Source organism: Lepidothrix coronata, unplaced genomic scaffold (assembly GCF_001604755.1).
Source record: "Lepidothrix coronata isolate B3197 unplaced genomic scaffold, Lepidothrix_coronata-1.0 Scaffold35, whole genome shotgun sequence".
In the NCBI taxonomy this organism is placed as follows: Eukaryota; Metazoa; Chordata; class Aves; order Passeriformes; family Pipridae; genus Lepidothrix; species Lepidothrix coronata.
Window position 1 is genome coordinate 276,989 of NW_016690215.1, and position 23,446 is coordinate 300,434.

At 37.5% G+C, this 23,446-nt stretch overlaps 1 protein-coding gene across 1 annotated transcript in view; it reads right to left on the minus strand.

The window, feature by feature from the left end:
* Window positions 1–318: 318 nt before the first annotated feature.
* The window catches only part of PUDP (pseudouridine 5'-phosphatase), a 78,014-nt gene continuing 54,886 nt past the window's right edge, over window positions 319–23,446 (minus strand). The window contains exon 4 of the mRNA XM_017812217.1: window positions 319–3,224. Coding sequence (XP_017667706.1) covers window positions 3,048–3,224 — 177 coding nt within the window. The 3' untranslated portion in view covers window positions 319–3,047. The remainder of the gene's footprint in view (window positions 3,225–23,446) is intronic.

Genomic DNA, 23,446 nt, shown 5'->3' on the forward strand with positions numbered 1-23,446 from the left:
TATTCTACATTAATCCAAATAAAATTAAATGTATCCTTAAAATTAAGCTGGTGCTTATTCTTTGCTTAATAAAAATGAATTAAGCATGCGTTAAATATTTATTGGGATTGAAGTCTGCTTGCTGAGTTAGAGGATAGACTTTTCGGATTAGTTTTTAACAGTCCTCTTCATACAAACACAGATGGAGCATTCAAATGTCCTGATTGCTCACATGTTCTCATGATCTGTAGCCAGGATCTGATATGGATTTTTTTCAGTTCAGTCAGAACAGGACTTCATGTGGAAAGCAGCAGATGGAATGAAGGGAGGGAATCCAAGTTTTTAATCCTTTTTTATTTTTTTTCTTTTCTGAACAGATGTTGTTGAGATGATCAAGCTACAGAGCCACAAATCCAACCAAAAAGTGGGTAAAGTAGTATATACAAACATATGCTGATATTTGGTATATGGTTAATCAGGCAGGCTACAGTCACCTGCTGCTGACATCAATATCCACCTTGTACATGATGGAGATGACAGGATTTTTAAGGTTACTGTAGAAAAATTTGATTTTATGTGCTGTTCTGATTTCTCATTCAGTCAAGAGAAAAGCTAACCACAACACTTAAAATTACTTCAATACCAGTTAAATGGTTCAGCTCAGGACCACGAAGCCAGTGAACAACCACCAAAAAGTATATGGAAGGAAATTTTACTAAAAGGATGAGAAGGTTACAGCATATGGCTCAGGTTCACAGATTTCAGTTTGGGGCTATAATCTCACTGACGACTCTCAGGTGGGATACTAAATTAATGGAAGAGTAATTTTATGGGATAGGATTTGCTGTTGAGTTAAGGAGCAATAATTTTCTGACTATTAATTTTCAGCAGAAGATAAAGCTATTAAATTAGAATTGCAGGATATGCTGATCTCGCCATGGTGGTCATGATGAAGTAATTCTGATTTTGTCAGTGATATATTTATTAATGTCTCTACATCTTTAAAAAGAAAAATCAAGACTTTGATGACAATTCCTTCAAAGTAAAGTATAAATGAGACATGGCTAATTTTTTATGTTTTGTAAAACTCCCCAGTTAAATTAAATATATGCAGAAGTTTGAAAAAGTTACCAATTATAGCTTATTAAAGCTTGTTCTACCTAGTAACTTCCCTGTTGGAATTCAGTAATTATGAACGAAGGGGATCCCAACAGGCACCTGTTTTACACTTTAAAGCTCGGAATTACTGCTCTACAGTAACATGTTGTGTTATGTAACATCAGTCAAAGGAAGAATTATACAGTGATATTTCTGTTCTCTTGTCTGGGAAGACCAGAAATGGAATTCAGGTTGGGTGGGACAGGTTGTTTTTACTGTACAAACACCAATGACTGCAATATCTATGGGCCTAAAGAAACAACATAATATGCAGAATACTTACACAGAATCGATATTCACCCTTTTTTTAAAAAATGCTTCTAGATCCTTAGAATTAAAAGTTTAACTGCAAACTATTACATTATATGTACTAAAAAGATTCCGGTACCACTTATGGACTGACCATATGGAATAAAATTTCCTTAATTTTTGAGGTACAAACAGACTACAGTAAAAGAAAATACCAACATAAAAGATGTAAAAGTTTGAGGTTTTTTTAAATACAGGAGGAATAAAATCTAAGGAAACTCACCATGAATACTGAAGGGTCTATGATTCATTAATTTTTGTTCCTGACAAAACGCCCTTAAATCTAAAACAGTTAAAGACCAGAAATGCCTAGAAAATATTTTTGTGAGGAAGATCAAAATTCTCTGATTTGACATATTTCAAGTTTCTTGTTTTTATGGAGTTCGATATTTTATCAAGATTTTGGAGTACCTCCTGTATACTCATTAGGTTTTTAAATGCTGAATACAATAATTCATTTTGTAAAACTGTCATAAGCCCTACATACTATAGGTTTCTTTAGACGAAGTAAAAGACATTGCTTCTACCATGTCATACATGTAGTTGTGAATTTCACCAAAATCTGTCTACATTTCTAGCATTTTCTAAAGAGACACTTGTCCTTGTACTGACAAAAGAGACAAAGAGGAACATTTGACAAGATAAACATTTTATGGAAATTATGGTAGCCAGGAAAATAAATTTTAAGCATTTATTGAAGCCAAATCTTCAATTTCTGCATTTTAAAAATAGATAGCAACGCTCTCTGTAGAGAAATTGTCAAAAAAAAAAAAAGGAGGTAAGAATGGAAAAGTAAGGATAGCCTACAAAAAGCTATTTGGATACAAAGGAGTTAAGGCCATAGAGCTGAAGCATAGAGACAGGAAGCATTAATTTCATAAGAATGAAATAATCAGAAGGAAACGAAAGGAACAAGATGTAAAACATTTTGGTTAACTTCTAAGATCATATAAGCTTGTAAACCTCCTAGCCAGCTATCACCACGTCAGAAAGGATAATGAGAGAATTATAGAATAATGGAGGTTTTAAGTCATCTCATTCAATCTCCAAGAAAAAACATAATAAAAAAGCACAGAAAGTACAAAAAAATCCTTGCAAAAAGGTGGGGAAAAAAATAAAAAGACAACACAATACAAGGGGAATAGATGGACAAGTACAGGATGAGGAAATGGATAAACATGTTGATAGCAATAACTATCAAAAACAAGGTAATGGGATAAAAGCCAATCTAGAACAGATTTCTGGTTAAGATCTAAACAGTAAGTCATTCAAGTGGAAACAGAACCAGAAGCTTCCAATGCAATTACAATAAACTGCCTAAATAGTTTCATAATATTCCCAGAAAGCATTATGGTGTGCAGAGAACAAGACTGGACTCACTTCACAGGGAGATGCTGCTTTAATTTAGCATTTATCAAGAGGACAAATCATAAACGTTCCAGACAATTTTCCAAAGGTACTGTGCAGAATACTTGGTGTTAATGGGATTTTTGTGCTCTAGTTTTGACGAAGAAAGTAAAAGATGAAAAACAATCACAAAACCAAAATAAAATTTCATTTCACTTTTAATCCATCTCCAGTCAAGTGGATGTTCATAGGCATTAATCATATGCTGGTAAACCAAACAGTTCTGGTTTGAAATCTTCCATGGACTTCAGCAGCAGTGTTGCCTCCTTTTTAAGATCTGGATTTAAATTTTCATCTGGAATCATAACCACTTGCATTCCTGCTGCCAGGGCTCCTTTGACTCCAAGTGGTGCATCTTCAAACACAAGACACTGAGAAGCAAGGGGGTCAGGGGAAAAAAATAAAGAATAATGTTACTATGAACTTTAAATAGTTTGTTTTAAAAGAGGGAATGATCCCAAATGAAACTTAGTAGAAAAACTGAATTCCATTACTAGGTTAGACACTCCTAATCAGAACAAGGGCAAATGTCTCAATTCAAACATCTGCATGGTAATTAACCTTTAATTAATTTAAATTCAAAAAACATCAACAGACATACTTAAATCCCAGAAACTTGTTATCCAGATGTTCCTAAGTGCTTTGTTTTTTATAGGGATGAGTTTAATCAGAAGCTTAAAGTTAAGCAACTGCTTAAATACCTTTATAAGCAGGCAATTTAACTTTTCCAAACCAACTTTACAAAATGGCAAAAGCAGTGCTTTCACTTACAGGTGTGGCATTTCCTACATACACAAGATGGGGAAAGCTACTACCTAGGTCAATAGTAAGACTTTGGATGAGTGGAGAGTAAGACAAAAATCACTTATCAGAGGAGTGCTGTCAAAGACATGCTCTATTTGCTTAATTCTTTCAAAGCAATGATGAAAAAGAAAATAAGCAATTAGATTGCAAGTTTAGTCAGGCAGAAGTTCCATGCCTCACAACAGTCACAATCATTAAAGACTGCAGTTTGGAAGCAAAGTTTTTAAAAATAATCATACATTATTTATGTAGATTTTGTATTTTAAATTCAGAATATTGAATAATAAATATATAAGATAAATATATTACAATCATATGTTCTGAAATTTTATAAAATAAAAGATAATACTTCTGGAGTTCATTCCAGAATTTATATAATGAAGCATCTCTTCTTGCCATTGCATAGTATTCAGTTTGAATTTTTGGTTATGGACAATCCAAAGCAGCTTTTGGCATTCATCAATCCAAAAAATTATGACCTATACTGACACATGGTCTCTGCAATTCATACTGCATTTATTATCAATATTATTAGCACTGCTACTGCTACTAATGCCAAAATCACTGCCACAAGTAATTTCAGTAATTGAAAACAGGTGTTGGGATGGTTAGGGCAATTTTCCCCACATTTAGTAATCATAAGGCAGTGCAACTCTGCCCTACCACAGAGAAGAGGGGACCGAGGGGAGATCTCATAGCAGTCCACAGCTTCCTCATGTGAGGAAGTGCTGGCACTGATCTCTTCTCTGTGGTGACCAGTGACAGGACCTGAGGGAATGGCCCAAAGTTGTGTCAGGGGAGGTTTAGGTTGGATATTAGAAAAAGGTTCTTCATCCAGAGGGTGGTTGGGCACTGGAACAGGCTCCCCAGGGAAGTGGTCACGGCACCAAGCCTTACAGCATTTGGACAGTGCTCTCAGGAACATTATGTGATTCCTGGGGCTGTCCTGTGCCGAGTCAGGAGTTAGACTTTGATGATCCTTGTGGGTTCCTTCCAACTCTGGATATTCTATGATCCTATGAACATACAAGAGCATACTGCATCTCTTAACTTCTCCAACATACAATTATTTCAATGCATAAAGTAAGGGATGCATAACGTTTGTCTGTTCTGGCTGTGCTTTAAGAGACTCAAGTTACAATTTGCAAAAACTTCATTATGTTCAAAGAAAACATTTTTGCCAGATGTATTAACTGTCTGCCCTATAATATATCCATCTATCAGAGCCTGTGGAAGAGGAAAAAGGAATGAAGAACCCTTTCCTTTGATTTCTTTTCTTTTTAAAATATTGATTCTTGCCTTTCAATGTGTCAGCAATCACTTGGAGTCTGTCAAGAGAAAAGTAAGATGTGCTTTCTACCTTGCATGTAATAAAGTAAAACTTAATTAATGATTTCTAGTGAGCCAAAGGAATCACACCAATCTCTTTTGTGCTCATTTCCTTCATAAAGTCACTGCATTCCAGTTTTAACAATGTGGTATTTTCAAATGTAGACCGTTATCTCTATTACTAACTGCAAGTATGTAACCAGTTGATTGTGGAAAGTTTGGTACAATTGCTTTTAGAAAGCAAGCATGGTTCTGCCTATAGGTTTTGTTCTTAACAATACCTTAGTTCATGACCTTAAGCACTCTGATGACAGTAAATGAAATTCTGACAGGCTTAGCTTTTTGAAAAGTAAGCTTAAATGTTGCACAGAAGAGCATTACCAAGGCCGTTATGAAACCTTTTCTGATCTAGCCCATACAAAGGAATGTACTTCACTGCTCTGCCTTGAAAGACCTGATTGACTTCCATGATGTCACTAAGCTTACCATAGGAGAGGAACCGATGATTATAGAAGGCAATATGCATAATGAAAAGCTTAACTAATTCCCTGGAAGTAGAAACAATTAAAACTCTTAATTACCAAAGAAGCCAGGCAAACAACCCATAATTACAGTGGCTTGAATGTTACAGGAAATAAGTGTATTAGGTCTTCCTGGAGTCTTTCTTGCTACTGACACTTATTGTCAGTAGCACAGCAGCATTTCTAATGCATAATGAAAGGTTTACAGAAGTTCACACACAAAATGGATTTATTAATACATAGAGATGTTATAAACTCTTCACTGTCCTGGCCCACCCACACACTAAATTTAGAGACATGAAAGCAGCCAAGTTCTTTCCCATTTTGCATAAGTATTGCAACATCAGCATCACTCCAACAGAGAGACAGATGAGATTTATACAGACTTCAGCTGAGATTCTGGCTGCTTCTCTGCATTATTGCCAAAACTTGTGTCACTGATCAATATTACTGCTATGAGATCTCTCAAAAGGTCATACCAATATAGGACAGTTCTCACTTTGAAATGAACTAAATGCTTAAAAAAGTAAAGCAGTAAAGTATATTAATTTATATTTCACTCTATCAATCTAGAAAAAAGAAAAATTATTCACTTAACGAAAGGAAGAAATAATAAGATCACTGCAGCATCTCATTACCTCATTTTCCTGCATGAAAGTTAAGAATATAAGAAGAGTTTTAGTTAGGCTTTTGGTATGTACAGCAGGCACTCTCTAATCTATATACTGCAAATGTCTAGATGGAATATTTGTGTTACTAACAGGGATATCCATAAATGTTATTGCTGTAAGCGATAGCCAAGAAGCCTGGAAGGACAAAACATTAAAATGAGTTTTGAAATTAAGATTTTGGAAAACCTGTGAAGATAACATATATATATGCATAGGGATTGCTTAGCAAACAAATATCCTTGACCACATATGACAGCACTGTATCAGCTCTAAAACAGAATGAAGGATGAAATAATATGATGATAAATAAAGATGCCATAATTTATACACACGGAACTCATCTCCAAATTAAACACTACCATCTATTGCTCTATAAAGAAAGAACAAAGAGAAATATTTTATCATCTGTCCTCAAATGACACAGAAACATTTGGTATCATAATGTGACATGTTTGAGGCTTCTTATGGATTGCATATTATACTCTGTAACTTCTTTATTTATCACTGATCTTTTTCCCCTTCATGATGAAACCCACAGCTCAAAAGCATGATGGGTTATTTGTAAAATTTGCACTCTAGAAACATTTGGTAACCTTATACATTACTTTACTTATACATGCACAATGCAGTCTTCCATAAGGACTAGATCAAATTCCATAATATCACTTAAAAAAGCCCCAAAACAGGCTGCAGAAAGAAATTCACCAAGTACAGCCAAACACATGGATTTCAGAATGACACTGTTAATTTCCGTTAACCAGAAGGTGCCCAGGACTTTCATTTCTATAAATAATTTGTTGACTTTTCACTGCCAGAAGTATTTTTACTCTTCTCTTTGTGAAAAACTAGCCTATACTCTGTGGTCAAAATTCAAAACTAATTATTATCTAAGAAATAAATTATCACTCTGAAAGATACTATAACTGCCGTCATGGTTTGTGTTTTGTTCAACAGCTTTTACCTTTTTGCCCTTGCTCAATTTTTTTCAGATTTCCAAAATAATTCATTACTGACCAACTGTGTCAGTAGTGTGAGTGACCCAGAAATTTTCAAGAACCATAAGGTAATTCAGAATACTACACAGACCCATATATCCCATACAAAATGTTGAGATGCTGAAAAGATGCTGTTTGTCATTTATGCGAGGCAGTGGAAATTCACAAAAAGAGAGAGAAAACGTGACCCATTTACCACTAGAGTTACTTAAATATAATTGAATAAATCCACTTTAAGCAGCTGCAATATTTTCAGTTTTGGTCTCCTACTGTGTTAATTCTCTGATGAATTAACAAAAAACAATAATGAAATAACTTGATTAATGTTTCTCTCCTAATCTTTGGACTTGCATTCCTTTCAGAAGTAGTTGGGAAAAATCTCAATAATGAATACAATAATGAATTACACCTAATTTTATTTTAAGGACATATGCCAATTTGACTAGCCAGGGATAACAGAATCATATTAAATATGCTGTTAAGAAAGTCATGCAGCTTACAGCCCTATGACTTAGTTCCATTAAGGAAAATGAGGAGTAAGCCAAGATGTTTTTAAACGCTATAACAAAAGAACAAACAAGCTGGAAACTTAAAATCAAATGAATTAAGCACCAGTGTATCCAGAATACTAACTATCACCCACCGTTCTTTATGAGTCAATGATTCATATTAAGAACTGTTTGGAAATTATATGCACACATGCTTTTTAATTCAGATTTTTAATAACTAGCTACTAGGAGTATGTTGCAGACCAATATAAGAATCAAATTATTTACTATAAAACTTATAAAACAAAAAATAATTAGCATAATTTAAGAAAAGGAAGTTTGTTATATCTGCACATAATTAGATCACTCTGCATTTCTAGCTCTTGCAGAAATGACACTTTACATTTCAGCCCACACCAGCAGCTCCTCTCTCACAAACCAGTTCACAGAACATTATCTTAAGGAAGGCCAGAAGGAGTAAAATGGTTTTGATGGGGAAGAAGGAGAAGAAATTTCAAATTTCTTGCTTGTTTTCAAGACTCAATCAAGTGAAATAAAGTGCTTCTGTGAGTGACGGTTGGCCCCAGACACAGCGGCTCTGTGAGGCAGGGAGAAGGTCACATTTACATGCGGGGTTACTCTGATCATTCCGGATGGCTGGAGCACTCTTCACAGAGCACTATGTGTTTAGAGGACAGCACACTGGGAACTTTGTATGGCAACTTGTGTTACAGGCCTCAAGAAATTCCCAGGCATTTCTGAAACAGTGTCCAATTATCCCAGCAGCAGAAATCTAACTCAATCAACTGCAGCTTGGATTAGCCATAGAAGGGTATTGTTCTTTTACGGAGAACACAAGGCAAATACTCAAGATGTTCTCTACTGAGGCTACTCATACTGCGTAACGTGCTGGGGGTTTATGCCAGTTATCCCTAAAAGTGGTGTAAAAAGGAATTCTGTGCAATGAAATAATTTGAGCTGCCTTCCTTTCCACACAGAAGTATCTTTACCAAAGCCAGACTTCCTTGACATGTAATACACAACACATTCTAGCAATGCACCTTGCACACAGAGCTCAGAACCACAGGACAATATACACTAACAGGGATCTCTGGAGGCCCTTTGGAAACAGCCCTATCCAGTGCTGGTCCAGCCAAAGCAGGCTGCTTAAGTCCTTCATCAGGTTAGCTTTGAGTGTCTTGAAGTATGCAGATTCCACATACCTCCTGGGCAACCTGTTCCCATATTTCACCACCCCTATGATGAAAATGGTTTTCCAAGAATCTAGGAGGAGTTTCCTGTGTTCCAGCTTGTGCCTGTTGCCTACTGCACGATCGCTCTTCACCTTGGAGAAGAGGCTGGCCCCATCTCCTGAGCAAACACATCAGAGATATGAACCAAGTACATCCAAAGGAGGAACTGTTTTGATGTACCCAAATTCTAAGTCTCAAACTGAAACTGGAAGTAGGCACCATAAGTATGTCCTGAATAAAAGCAATGAACTTTTTGCCTCATGGCAAACCCGCAGGTGCAGTGCAGCAGGCAGGTACCCTGCCTGTTTGTATACACCACTACTGGCCTATAGTAGACTCATCTGGTTCTGCAGAAGACACCTGATTCTCACAGAACAATCTAATTTTTTTTAATTTATTTTGGCAATAGTTTGGTTTTGCTCTATACTGTCTCCTTAACCAGTGTTATTTTCCCACACAGAAAGATCGGCCTGCATACTGAAATTTACCTTAATCTGATGGAAACATCACTTAATCATTATATAATTTTTGACAGAAGTGTTAATAACAACCTACATATGCTTAAGACAGTAAAGAAAGAAAGGATGAGAAGAGGCATTCACCTTTAAACAGGTTTTCACTGGGAGTGCAAAAACATCACAGAAAATGCTTTTATTTTCTTTTTTATTTTTTTATTCAGTACAAGCTTCTCATTGAACTGTACACAACACAGTTTCACTGGTCTGGAGTGACTTGGTGAGATGTAGCTGTGTTATTCTTTAACTCTTCATGATCAGGAAGAAAAGAGGCTTTCTTTCAAAATTCAAAGCTGAAAGTTATCATAGAGAATATTTAAGATTATTTGCATAAAACTCCAAGCATGAAGCCAGAAACTAGCACCTTGAAGTACAACAAACAAAACACTAACAACATTCTAATAATATTTTTTTACATTTTTCAACTACAGAAAACAAGTACTTATATTAAGAACGGCAATTCTCTCTTCTCGCTATAGATTTTCTAAGAGGAAAATGGACAACAATGTACAAAACTAAGTTGGAAAAAATATTAGCTTCTAATGTTAAGAAAAATATAAATCATCCTTTTAGACAGTATTTGAATCATAGGGGTTCATCCCTTCAAACTACAGTCTTGTCCCTGGCATGCTAAAAGCCGACTGTATGTGCAAAACCACTAAATGTCTGTTTTGCAGTTTTGCAGAACCTGCTCTTTCAACACAAGCCCACCTGTGGACATGAGGTTATGTCACAATTCCATAATTTATTTTTGCAACCACAATCTAAAAATATCACATCTGAAATGAAATGCCTCATTACATCGATAATCAGATCTATTTAACTGCCCTCATGATTTCAAAAGATGATTTCTCAGCCTCTTATTTAGCAAAGCTGCTTTGACTGTGCAAGCAAACAGAGCTCAGAACTCAAAACTTCTTACATAATTTTCTCTAGCTGAGAAAACATTTCTGTGTGCTAAATAAACTATTTCTAAAGGATGTGAAATCTACCACCAAAAGTAAAAGCATTAATAATAAAACCCATATTCCTACATATACTATGTATAATATACCCCTTTTGAACTAACTATTATGAGAAATAATAAATTCAATAGACAACATTCTCCTAACCCTGAATGAGGGATTAAGTTTTAAGTGTATAGCAAGTTCTACTAGATCAATACAATTATTATCGGTTAAAAAAAAAAAAAAGAATATTAAGAGTAAGAGGAAAGTTTAAAAAAAAAGGAATATGTATTTTTTTAAGAGTTCCAGAAGAGAAATCGTCTTTTTCACAATAATCTCTAGCTTGTTTTTATCAGCTTGCTTTGTTTATTTTAGGGAAGCACTAATTACATTGGTATTTCAACCTATGAAAACAGCAAGATGGAAAGCCAGTGAATATCAAGCAGCTTTATATGTATCAATCATTAAAATAGACTGCACCTCTATAAAATTTATTTCCACTGTAAACTCCAAGTCCAGATATTTCTATATATAAGAAAAATATTACAGTCTTAAAATTCCCATGTAGAAAGTTATTTAAGTGTTAATCTCCTGTTGCAATATATTTCAACATGCTTTTGTCACAATTCCCCTAATACTATAATTTAGCTATTTAAAGTACTGCGTAGAAACACTTTTTTAAATGCATTGATGACCCAGAGTTATCAAGGTGTGCCTATTTTTCTATTAGAACAGCTCTGCTAGATAAAAGAATGCTAAAAGTCACTCCAACCAAAGGCTCTCAGTTCCTACTTTGACTCAGGCATGCTTACAGGAAGAGTATGCCCTTATTTTCCATGAAAGAAATAAGAAGTGTAAGATATAAACGAATGCTTCAGAGTAAACAATGAATAAAAATTAAAAAAAAAATGCTTATTTAACTCTGCATATGTGTCATGCAGACAAATACATGGTCTATCTGTAGTCTCTGTACAGATAGTCTCTCTCTCTGTGGCTTAAGGCTTATTCAATTTAAGATATATATGAGATTAGTAAATAACACAGTAACATTAGTTTGGGAATACCAGCCATAGTATCAGCAACTACACACTACACTTGGCACACAACTTCTATCATGAGTAACTTCTTCTGGGTACTCAGTTTTTCAAAGAAACTTCAAAGTTTCTTGTGCTGGGGAACTCAGAACTGGACACAGCATTTTCCAGGTATGGCCTCACCAGCGCTGAGCAGAGGGGCAGGATCGACTCCCTTGATCTGCTGCTGGCAACACTCCTCTTCATCAGCTGCCTTTGCTGCAACGGCACATTGCTGGTTCATGGTCAACTTGGTGTCCACCAGCCATTGTAATTACCTTTTTTTCTGAGCAAAGGAAATCAATTTACTTTTCTTTCCAGTTCAAAAGTGTGCAGCCACACTCACTGGTGCAGAGAGAGATGGTACTGTAATGAAACTTATAAATTTAAAGGTCTGAATAATAAATGTGCAAAAAATACTGACAAAACATATTGCTAAGTGACCATTAGAAAACCTATGATGAGAATATAAAACACTCCATTAGGAAGTGTCTCAAGTCACCCCAATACTGACATAAACACATTTCTTCACAGTTACATCAAAGACAAATTGCCTTCTCTACAAATGCTTGCAGTCAAATTACAGAGAAGTACCTGAATGAGAGTTAATGTGCTTATAACACACACTTATTTGAAGAACAAAACTAAGTTGTCCCTGCGGAAGCACAGTCCACCCCTCTTTTTTCTTCCTTTTAAAAACAAATTATTTGTATATATATTAGTAAGACTACCATGGCATACTGGAAAGAATGATTTTACATTGCTCTAAGCATCACAATACATGACCTGAAAGAAACCACCTCTAATATGGCAACACAGTCAATTAAGAAATAGACGCCAAGGTATTGCCAAGAATCTGGATAAATTGACAAGCAGCTGAGTGCTGTGAGCAGCATTTTGCTGATAACTTGGAAGTTTTAGCGCCCAGACAGTGTATAAGGATTCCCTAGGGAAACCAGACTGCAGCAGGTGTGTCAAGGTGACAAAGTATCACTGCCACACAATCCTTTGAATGATATGTTCTGGCTACCAGGTAAAATATGCTGTGACTACAAAAAATAAAGGAGGACAGGCTGTCAGATGAGAAGCAAAAGAGAATTTCAAAGCCCATGATTTATGACATGGGAAATATCTCAGGTGATTTTTTTTTCTCCTGTTTTATTTTTTAGAAGTTGTAGAGCTTTCTGTTATATTTCAAGTCTTTGCTAATTGATTCCAACTGCTTCTAGTGAGATACAGGTAGGATTCATTATTAAATAAACATAAATCAAATAGCAAACATGTCTAAAGATTGAGGACTGAAAATCTCATCCACACATAAAGATTGTCTTGGGGATTTATGTTCTGGGTCTGCAAATCTGTGGCTAAAAACTGCTGTTTCATAGTCTTCAAAGGTTTGTAAATTCTAGTCTTAGCAAGGAGAAAAGTGTAAGAACAGACACTAAAACTTCTCTTTTCTCCATTGACGCCGCATCTGCAGAAAAAACATTTCAATACTTTTAAAGCCATAGAAAACAGTCACCCCACAGATGATGGAAGTAGCAATTTAACAGGTAGTTCTACGGAATACCACTGGTTAAAACAGAAAGATACAATTACTTTCTAGAACTACTGTTACTATAAGCTCAACTAGATGAAGTTTTAACTTTGTTACCAAAAGAAACAGGAAGAAAATCTTACAAAATCAAGCGACCATTGTCGTTTTGAGCTCGTTCAGAGAGATAACTAGCACCTTGCATCTTGATGAAAAGATGTTGCTTATAACACTTAAAATGCTTTTCTGTATCAGATATTCTCGTGCTTAGCAGTGGTGGTGCTGCTGCCAGCCAAGGTTCTCTAGGCCATGTTTTCCTACTTCCCTGTCAACTAAAAAAGTTTTTCTCCCTGCTGTGGGTGCCTTCCTAACTACCCTCGTTGAAGAAAAGGAACACAGCTTAGGTAGACAGATCTTAACAAGAATCCTTCCTTCCAAATATTCTGTGGTTATGAAACAGCATAATACCACTAAGAACAAAGAGCATGTATGGAATGTAGCAGTTAAAATTGTGAAGTTTCTACAGAGAGGGATCTGTACATTTTCATATCTAGAAATACATAAGTATATGCACACACAAGTTAGTTTATGTGATAAAACTGCTAATCTTTGCATACAGGAAGGAAAAAAGCAGGAGCAGCAAGGACGGGTGGGGAATCTGCTCCCAGACCCACCACAGCAGTCCTCAGCCTTCTAGAAGCTCATGCCTGTGATGCCTGATGGGGCAGGAGGAGCCCCAGCAGCCCTGTGAGGACCCCTGGTGCCACAAGGCCAGACCCACACAGACGTGCCAGCAGGAGAGGCTCCATGGGTCATGGCACTCCATGGGAACATGGGACAGAAGGGGCTGGTGGGGTGTGAGGAGGGACCATCTATTTCTGGGCCTTGCCATTCCTACACTAGTCTGCACAGCCTGTCCTGTCTCCTCTAATTAAACTCCTTTTCTGATAGTTTTCCTAGGCAAGGGCTTACTATTGTGCATGTACATGTGAATGGAGGTCTCAGTGTCAGTCCTGCTGTGGGATCAGGGGACCCACGTGCCCACAGTGCAGCACCTGCAGTGATGGTGGGTGTGCAAGCATGGGTGTGAGGGCTAGCAAAGAGCATGCTGGACTAGCTGGTAAGCAGGAGAAGTGTTCTGGAAGCCAGGCATGTCCCTATGGGCAACAACACAGTCAGCACTGGCTCTTGGAACAACAGGCTAGCCAAAGGGTAGCCTTGGCCAGCTGCTGTACAGACCATGGCATCTGAGGCTGTCTGTGAGACCTGTCTGTGTGTGCACCACATGGGTGTGGATAAGAGGAGGGATATGAAGGGAGAAGGATCTGCTCCAAGGGCTAGAGTGGGGCTGTGACCTTGGGGGCTTGACTCCAATAACCAGGCAGACTGGGATCCAGAGCCAGCTGAGTACCTAAATCCAGTAGCTGAAAGGATCCTCATTGCAGGTTAAATATAGGGTAAATTTGTGTCACAAGTCTGTGCATGAAAGTGACATAACAGATGAACCCACAAGATCAACACAGGTTTGAAAACACAGATTTAAGCTCTTTAAAATTCATAAGCTTACTGATACTTGCAAAAGTCAACAGAAGGTTTGGCATTTTATTGTCTGCACCACGAACATGTGCACTTGTTGAAGAACCACAGCATTTTTAACATTTGCCAATTGAGGTGATTTTGGTTTATGATTTACACACCAAAAATAAACAAACAAACAAAAACCACTACAAAAAGGCCAAACCAACAAACTGTGTGGAAGACACATAGACAAAGGGTTTGCAAATAAAATGAGAGCCATGATCAACTGAAACAGTTTTGAACCCTTCACTGTATTTATAAAGAAATGCAAAAGGGTGGTTGGTTTGTTTGGTTTTGTCAGGCAACACAAGCTTTTAATATCTCTAGTCATTCAGACTTTCGACTGAGATTTATTAACCTGTCAAACAACAGCAATTTTACAACATATACAACTGCAGTTCATTTCGGAACACTTATTGCTCTGTAAACAGAAAATCCAGATTCTCCTTAAACAATCTGTCCCCTTTTCTTCCTCTTGAAGCAAGAAAGAAGGCATGGAAGTAAGAGAAAAAAGAACTATTTATGAACTTATTTACACAAATATATAAAAAGCATAAAGCTAGAAATTAATATAAACTTTTACAGTGGCTATCTCAACTAAAAAAAAATATTTGGTGCCAGTAACTTACATCAAACAAAATCAAATAGGGGAACAGAAATGAGAAACAGTTTTAATTGAAGGGGGTCACAATACTGGGATAGAGCCTCATCTAGTAGCCTGGAGAGGGGAGGCAGCCACAGCTTCATGCCCCCCGTCCAAACAGTAGCAAGGCTGAGTACATATCCCCCAGCAGGCACACGCACACTAACACATACACAAATATATATATATATATGTATATATATGCATGGCTAGCCACACAGATCAACACTGTTATACTCAGCATTCCCATGGACCCACAGGGTTGTTCAGCTGCCTGTTAACTAGTGCTCACACACTTGCTTTCACTTGGTCATCCACTGGCACTGCAGACGTGTGGGCCAGGCCCCTGTGACCTGTAGTCCCATGCTGGGGGCTGGCACTGGGTTTTGCCCAGTTGCCAGCACCCAGACCCTTGCTCCCTCCAGCCACTGGCACCACACACACATGGGTCTCTGCCTGGAGTCTTGGCCCCAGCTGCTGGCCACACACACACACAGACCCACAGAACAGATGCCCTTCAGCCAGCAAAAGAGTTAGAAGTGGAATTTGGCATTATAGGACACACTGCACTGGTAAGGAGCTGGACGTGGCCAGACAAATGTGTCTTACACATCTAGCATTTTTTAACCTCTTATCACTCTGCTTCCCTGTAATAAATCTTGACCAAACACCAAATCCTCTTCCTCTGCATCCCATACTGTGTACCATGTCTTCGGCAGCATCTCCCCTCAGTCCAAAATGGGATCCAAGGTTGATTCACCTTGATGGCTCTCCCTGGATAGCACTGGGAGGGTGTCCCTCCTTCTGGGTCCTTAATCTGGGCTTCTGTCTGCTTTCTGGACTCTGTGCTGCCCTGGCCTTATGGAGAAGTGCCTCTGATGGGATGATGGCTTCTGTGGTAGGTGTGGGAGCAGTCAGGCAGGGTGTGATTTGGGATCCTCCACCTGCTGTCACCTCTCTCATCTCTTTCATGGGTTGCAGACAAGCTTTTATCACACAACACAACATCTGCATCCTGTGGTGGATCTTCCTTAGGATCTATCCAATTCTATGCAAGTTTATGAATCACATGCTGCTTGATTCCTAACATGCAAGACCAGGAATCCAAGTAGTTTCTTTCACAGGTCTTTATAACTAGAGCCTGACATGCCATACACTACGCTAAATATAGAATCAATAGAAGGAAAAGCGATTCTCAAATCAGACATCCTATTTTTTCTTTCTTCTTGATGCTGCTATTATTCCAATGTTCAGTCTGATCCTAAAGCAATACACCACAGCATGTCACAAGCATTATTATGTCTTCATACTGCCGAGTAACTGAAATCCTTTTATTAAAATACAGCATTCTGTGATGGATTTCTTCATCCTTGGACTGACATTGGGCCTGAAGCTCTTACTAGTAATCACTTCACACAAAGCCAGATCACATACTCAACTCAGACAGAGAAGCTAAGGACTCAATTCACAGATTTTTAAAAATGGTGTGAAAGCTGATGAGACTGAATTGTTCCTGCAAAGAATATTTGCATTTCAAAATTTCTGAGTGAAACTACACTGAAGGCCTTTTCTGAATAATTGATTTATGGAACATTTAATTCACCCTTCATTAACACTGTATTATTAAAACAAAATCAGAGAAACAAGAACGTTACTTCACTAAATATTAATCATCTTAAAGAAAATTAAGGCTGTCATTTACTAACATCACAGTTGTAAAGAGGAGCTGTAAATAGGAAGATATCAGTAAAACAGTCTTACACCAGCCTACTCAAAGTCAACAATCATCCTTCAAGCATACTTGCTCTTCAACTGATTGCTAAGATGATAAGAAAAAAAAATATCAAGTGACAGGAGAAAGGGACAGCAATAAATTGTCCAAACACTTTAGAATTAATAGTTAATGCAATACTAGAAGATGAAACTCTGACATCAGTGTTTCTAAAGAAAACCTCTTTACTTTGAGAGACATGCCAAAGAGCACATTTGCAGCTGACTCCTTTCCACTATCTTTGTGAGATTTTAAATTTAGACATGTAGCATCCTAAATGTTCAAAGAGTTTCTGCTATAATGTTAGCCCTGTCACATCATCTACCAATCCTCTTGAGACAGAATGCTTAGCCTCAAAAAAAGTAAATGCTTTTACTATTTCAGTATATAGATCATTAACTTACGTACTGTTTCCTCATTCTTCATCTACAGTCCCTAAAAAATGCTTGAGAAAGCCATGAGGACAAATGGGCTACTGCACACTATTAACTCTTTATAATTTATAATAAAGCAATATAGATTACTTAAGGCAGTCACAAATTCAAGTTTTCATTTTCACCTTCAAGGCCCTATATTATCTTACCCACAATTACTGCATGTCTTGCTTTTATTTCCCTCTACTCCCTAGACATCTTCTATCCTTTGACTTAATTGCATTCTTTATCTCCTTCTCCCACTTTCAGCTGTATGTCTTATATCATGCTGACCTCCGTGCCTTGTACAATCTCCATGCCTACATTCTTCGTCCCTCTTCAGCAGTATCTTTAAAAATACACTCTTTCAGGAATCACTGGTACATGCTCTTCTTCCTTCTTTTCTTATTGCTGAGCTATTAACTGAAATTTGTCTTGCTTAAATCGCTTTTGCTTCTTGCTGGACCAGGGCAGCAGGGAACCCAGCTGAAAGCTAATGCAGAGCTGGCTGATTTGCTTTTTAATTCTATCAGGAATGACCTCTTTAACTCTTTAACTCTGAGGAAAACTGAGGGACAATATTTGCTTGTAATCTAAAGTAGGAACCTGGAATCTTGTTTAAAAAGCCACAATGTTCATTAAATAAATGCCAATCAGTGTATATGTAGTGATCACTTTCTACAAGCTGTGTCTGTACTTCTTATAGTCTTAGATGTTTATATATATTTCATAGTGCTCCAACAGTTGTCCAGAGCAGGCTCCATGTCTATGACCCAGCATACATGAATATGATGCTTTTTACCCCCTCTTGGTTTAATGTGTACTTAAATATAAATATGATGACCACACTAAGCAGCAATGGCACATAAACATCAGGGATCTCGGGAGCATTCCCAGGTCTAGTAATCGTCACAGTATGGTAGAGTTATAACATTATTCCTGACTTCTAGAACACCTGACTGCAGGAGTTCCACCTTCCCAAACTTCAAACACCTACTCTAAAGAGTATAACTATTCATAGAAGTTATCCTATGATCATATTACTAGTTATTACTATAATTACGAATATTACTATCTTCTGATGAACATCTTAAAGTAACTGCAAAAATTTTTTGCTGAAATTTAAGGGAAAAAAATCTCAATGAAAATTTTTAGCCTGGAAAGATAAAAACTCACAACTGAAATCAGTCTTCAAATGATATATGATTCCTAATCTTAAAACTGCAAATGCCTTCTACCTAAGATACATGATTGTTCTTCGTAAAATGAAAGGTTCTGTTGTAATTCTTTTGGGATAACTGCATTATTGAAAGTGAAAAGCAGTAGGATATGTTACATACCATTATGCTTTTTGCCCATGGCACTTTTTTGGATCAGTAATATTTTGAGTCTGTAATAGTTTTAGGCTGCAACCTCTAATGTCTCCAGTCTGAGCTACAGGATGCAATAATATGTTCTGGAGACAGCAACAGAATCACTGTGACCAGGTATCTGTTCAAGAGAAAGAGGACAATTTCCTAATGGAGGAAAACATGTTCTGTAACACAAGATAACTTTAGTAATGGGCAAAATCTCATCAACTAGTCTTTGGTAGTCAGCAAGACCTTGAAGCCTTGAAGCAACTGAACTATGAATTGAAGGAGTTACTAACAACAAAACCATTTCCATTACTGCGCCAGTATTTTAGAAAATAGTTGCAGATCTATTTTAAAATAATTCTGGTTCTATTCAGGGAAGTATTGACTAATAATCTTTATCTCTATACTTGTTAAAATCTGCTAATGACACAAAATTATGTAGGTCATCTGGGATAACATCTCTAAGAAGCTTGGAGTGACAAGGTAGTTTACTGGGCAGTCAAGTGTCAAATGAAATAAAATGGTCAAGAAATGTAGGCAGTACACATTAACTAGAAAAAAAAAAAGACATCTACATTTTCTAACGTTTCGTTTAAGTACTGGACATCACTGTAGACAGCTCAGTGAAAACTCAGAGCTTGGGTGGATATATTGTTTATATTCACAGATATATATAAAGTGGTCTCATCTGGAATGTTCTAGAACATTACACTATACACTACATGCTGCAGACATTATTTTATGTTAACATGTTTTTGGTAGGAAGGGTCTGAAGAAATGCAATCAGAACACTTATGAGAAGACAAAAAAACAAAACCAACCACACCACCACCCCCTCCAGCCCCCACAAAAACTCTAAAACACAACCCTTTCAGATGGTGAGGTTCTGAACAGACTGTTTTAGAGTTTTATTTATGGAGCAAAAAATAAAAAAAGATGTGACAAGCAGTACTTAAAACACTGAGTGGCAGATCAATTACTTCTTATCTTTCTCACTCACAACATATAAAAATCTGACATTGGAACATATGCAAAAGATTCACAGAACTCATTGTCCCAGGCACACCTCAGTATCAAGAAAACCCACAAATACTGTGAAGGGGTTACTATAGCTTTGTTCTGTTTTGGTTTTGTATAAAAGAGCCTTCAACTACTTAATATGGGGGTAACTGAATTTAAGTGGAAAAATTAACCCCCTCTAGCTAAAAGGCGATTATTAAGCCTCTGGTATTAGCTGTCATCAGAGACGGTACTGAATAAGATGGACACTGAATCTGAGCATGAACAGCAATTCCTATATTCAGTACCAGTTAGACAAAAATGAGAAACTTTTTTTTATGGAATAGGAGGGCAGCATTTCTACCATAGCTTGGAATTGTATTCTACTTTAAATCAGAATCACTTCAGTATTACTGAAGCTTAACTTGAATCATTTCCTTCTTGGCTTTGAATCATGCTATTATTCTAAGATAAAAAGATGCTGGAATGGAAATGTTAAGCATCCCTTTTTAGCAGACAGGTCTCTATGTCTTCAGCTCTTGTATATACTACAAGGTCTTTTATTTTTCTAACATCTACCAAAATAATAATAATTAAAAAAAAAATCTCCAATATTGCTTTATGGAGTACACTTTGTAATCATCTTATCAGTCCATTTATTTTGTGATACAGCAATCAGACTGAGCAAAATGCTTTGCCTTGATAGATTATAAATAATTTGCCAGTGCTAATTGATGGTTCTGTATGTAGGTATTCTGCAACTGTGCCAAATAGACAGACTCTTAAAAATTCTTTTATCACATAACAGATTAAGCAGAACCCTACCACATATACTAGGTCTCTGAAAATTACCTACAATCACATATTCAAAAAAATCAAGTAATTTAAACAAACAAACAAAAAACTGAAAAAAAAGCAAAAAAGAACTCACTCTCCCCTAGCCTTAGTGCATTAAAACAAGACATAGTTGACCTCAGTCTTTCAAAGGTTTCCAGAGGTCTCCTCATGACAATACTTTACAAAGAAGCAACCAAAAAATACTACCAACAATGCAATTCCTTGTTTCAGTCTTCATTCTTTGTCCTGAAACTGTTGAAAAGCATTGTTACAACAAGCTCGGGGGTGATTACAAAGGTAACTTCACATACAGAGAGGATCAGTGCACTAGATCTAATTGAAAGACGATTTATTCATACTTGCTATAACCCAAAAGATATTAAAAACATTTTTGTGAAAACTCTTGTTAATTAAAATCTAATTATTCAATGACTGCTGTTTTGCATCTTCAAGAAAACGCTCAAGGTCTTGAAAGAAAAGATAACTCAGTGAACAATTTATCATAAAATAAGGATTTTCCCCCTCTTTTTTCTACTTACCATGCATAATTAATATGTGATAATACCCATAATGAGTTCCCTAAAACAATTAGCAACGCATCTCCAGTGACCTCCTAATCTGAATATAATGCTTTTTGAATTTGGAGGTGTACTAGTCTCTTTGCGCTTACACACTCACCTCACGTAGAAGCAAAGAAGGCTGCAGAGCATAATTTATTATTCTGCATCACATTTCATCAAGTCCCTTAGCAGCTACTTGATACATTATCAAGACAAATGCAAGGAAAAAAAATTATTCTTGCCTCTCCACCCCCCAAGTAGGGTACCCCAAAGACTAAGTACCAATTATAATCCTTCTTTCCTCTTCCAATCAGATACATTAAGTGAAAGCAAACCTTGACCAGGTTACTTTTTGCATGGAATTTCAATGACTTTTTTCATCTCTGTAAGACAAATACATCCATAAATAAACATGCACTGCAGTAACATGGGCAACGTCTAGAACACTTAAAAGCTAAATTACTTTCACGTCATCCAACATAGAATTTTTCTTCCACAAATGTATAATAAAGACTACCAGCACGGGGGGTGTACTTTGAGAGGGTGGGTGTGTGCATGTGTGGACACACAAGCACACATGCCTCAGGAGAAGACGAAGGAAGAAAAACAACCCTATGAACTAAGAGCATGATAATTGAAAAAAACCCTGAAAACAATCAATTTCCTTCCTTTAATTATCTTGTAAATATAAAATAGTGGCCTATTATAGACTTATGGAAAAGATCACTGTGTATAGTAGTGTAGAGGACCAGATCTAAGCATGTTTTGTCTCCAACATTCTGAGTATTGCTGCAGCAAAGGTGATCGAAGGAGAAGGTCCCATGGAGGTGGGGCAGTGCTGTTCTGAGCCAACTTCCTGCTCCTCCTTGAGACTGGTGCTCAGTGCCCACCTTCACCTTACTTCCTGGAAAAAGCCTGGCTGTGCACACCTGATTCATTCATTCATGGCTAGGCTTCGCGAACGAAGATTTGGGAAGGCTCTATCCACATTTATTACAGGCACGCTGGTGGCTTATGAGGCCAATACGAGACAGACATATCCAATTGCAAAAGGCACAGCAGAAAGACTCCTTAGATGGTGTATTCCGCAAGACACGGCTCTTTCTGCAGTTTCTTGTCTTTTCTCCTCGAGAGTGATCCTGCGTGTGTTCTCGAAGGAGACAGCTGCGTTATAGATGGTGTGTCTCCAGGCCTCTTGACTGGAGGCCAGAGTAGACCAGTTATGGTGATCAATATGGCCAAGGCTGAGATGTTGTTTCAGGGAGTCCTTGTATCTTTTCTTCGAGGCTCCTCTCTTGCGGCAGCCAGCGGCAAGTTCACCATAGAGCAAGATCTTAGGGAGGCAAAGAGCTCAGCAGCATCTGCAAAGCAGGATGTTAAACGCTGCAGAGCTGCTTCTGTGTGGGCAACAAGGGCAGCATCATCAGCATAAAGCAGCTCCCAGACGGGAGATGGTTTAAGGTCTTGGTGTGGGCCTTCAGTCACCTGAGGTTGAAAAGGCTTCCATCAGTACGATGGAAGTATCGAATGTAGATACCGTCCTGATCATCGAGGTCTGCTGTGGCCCTTTGGAGCATCATGCTAAAAAAGACTGTGAATAGGGTAGGAGCGAGAACACAGCCTTGTTTCATGCCATTCTTTATTAGAAAGGGCTCAGAAAGTGGCACACCTGAACAAAACATGCAAATAGTCTAATTTACATAAGAGGTATGCACCACCTTAACTATAAAAGAGAGCAGATTGGGCCCCCCTTCTCTCTTTTTCTTTTCTCTGGCTCTCTTCTCTCCCTTTTTTCTCCTTTTTTGCTCTTTTGTTTCCTTCGTCTTGTAACTCCAGCTTCGCACCATCCACGTGGCAGCACCAATGCAGGATCTGAGGTGATATTGTTTTCTTCCCTTGCTTTGCCCAGGCAAAGCATGGCTATCATATTCTACCCCATACTCTGCACTGAAGTTTGTTGTAGGATGGGGGAGCTTGCGGAGGTCTTTGTGGCTTGTGAGCCAGCAATTTTTGAGGAGTATTTTGTGTCAGCTGTGAAGTGTACTGTACAAAATTAAGGGCTTGTTAGCTGACACTTTTTGTGGAAATGTATTGTAAGAATTTAAGGGAGTGTTAGCCAATACATTTTGAGTCTAAATATTGGGCTGGCTGCTGTAGGTAAGAAGACTGTATAATAAAACATGAGTTCCCTGACACATGGTAACCAACATCACACCCTCTACCAGTGGGTCGTGACAAGCACATCTTCAGAAGTCCTGGATTGTGAGATTTGGTGAAATATCTCATGATCTTTTCTCTACAGCC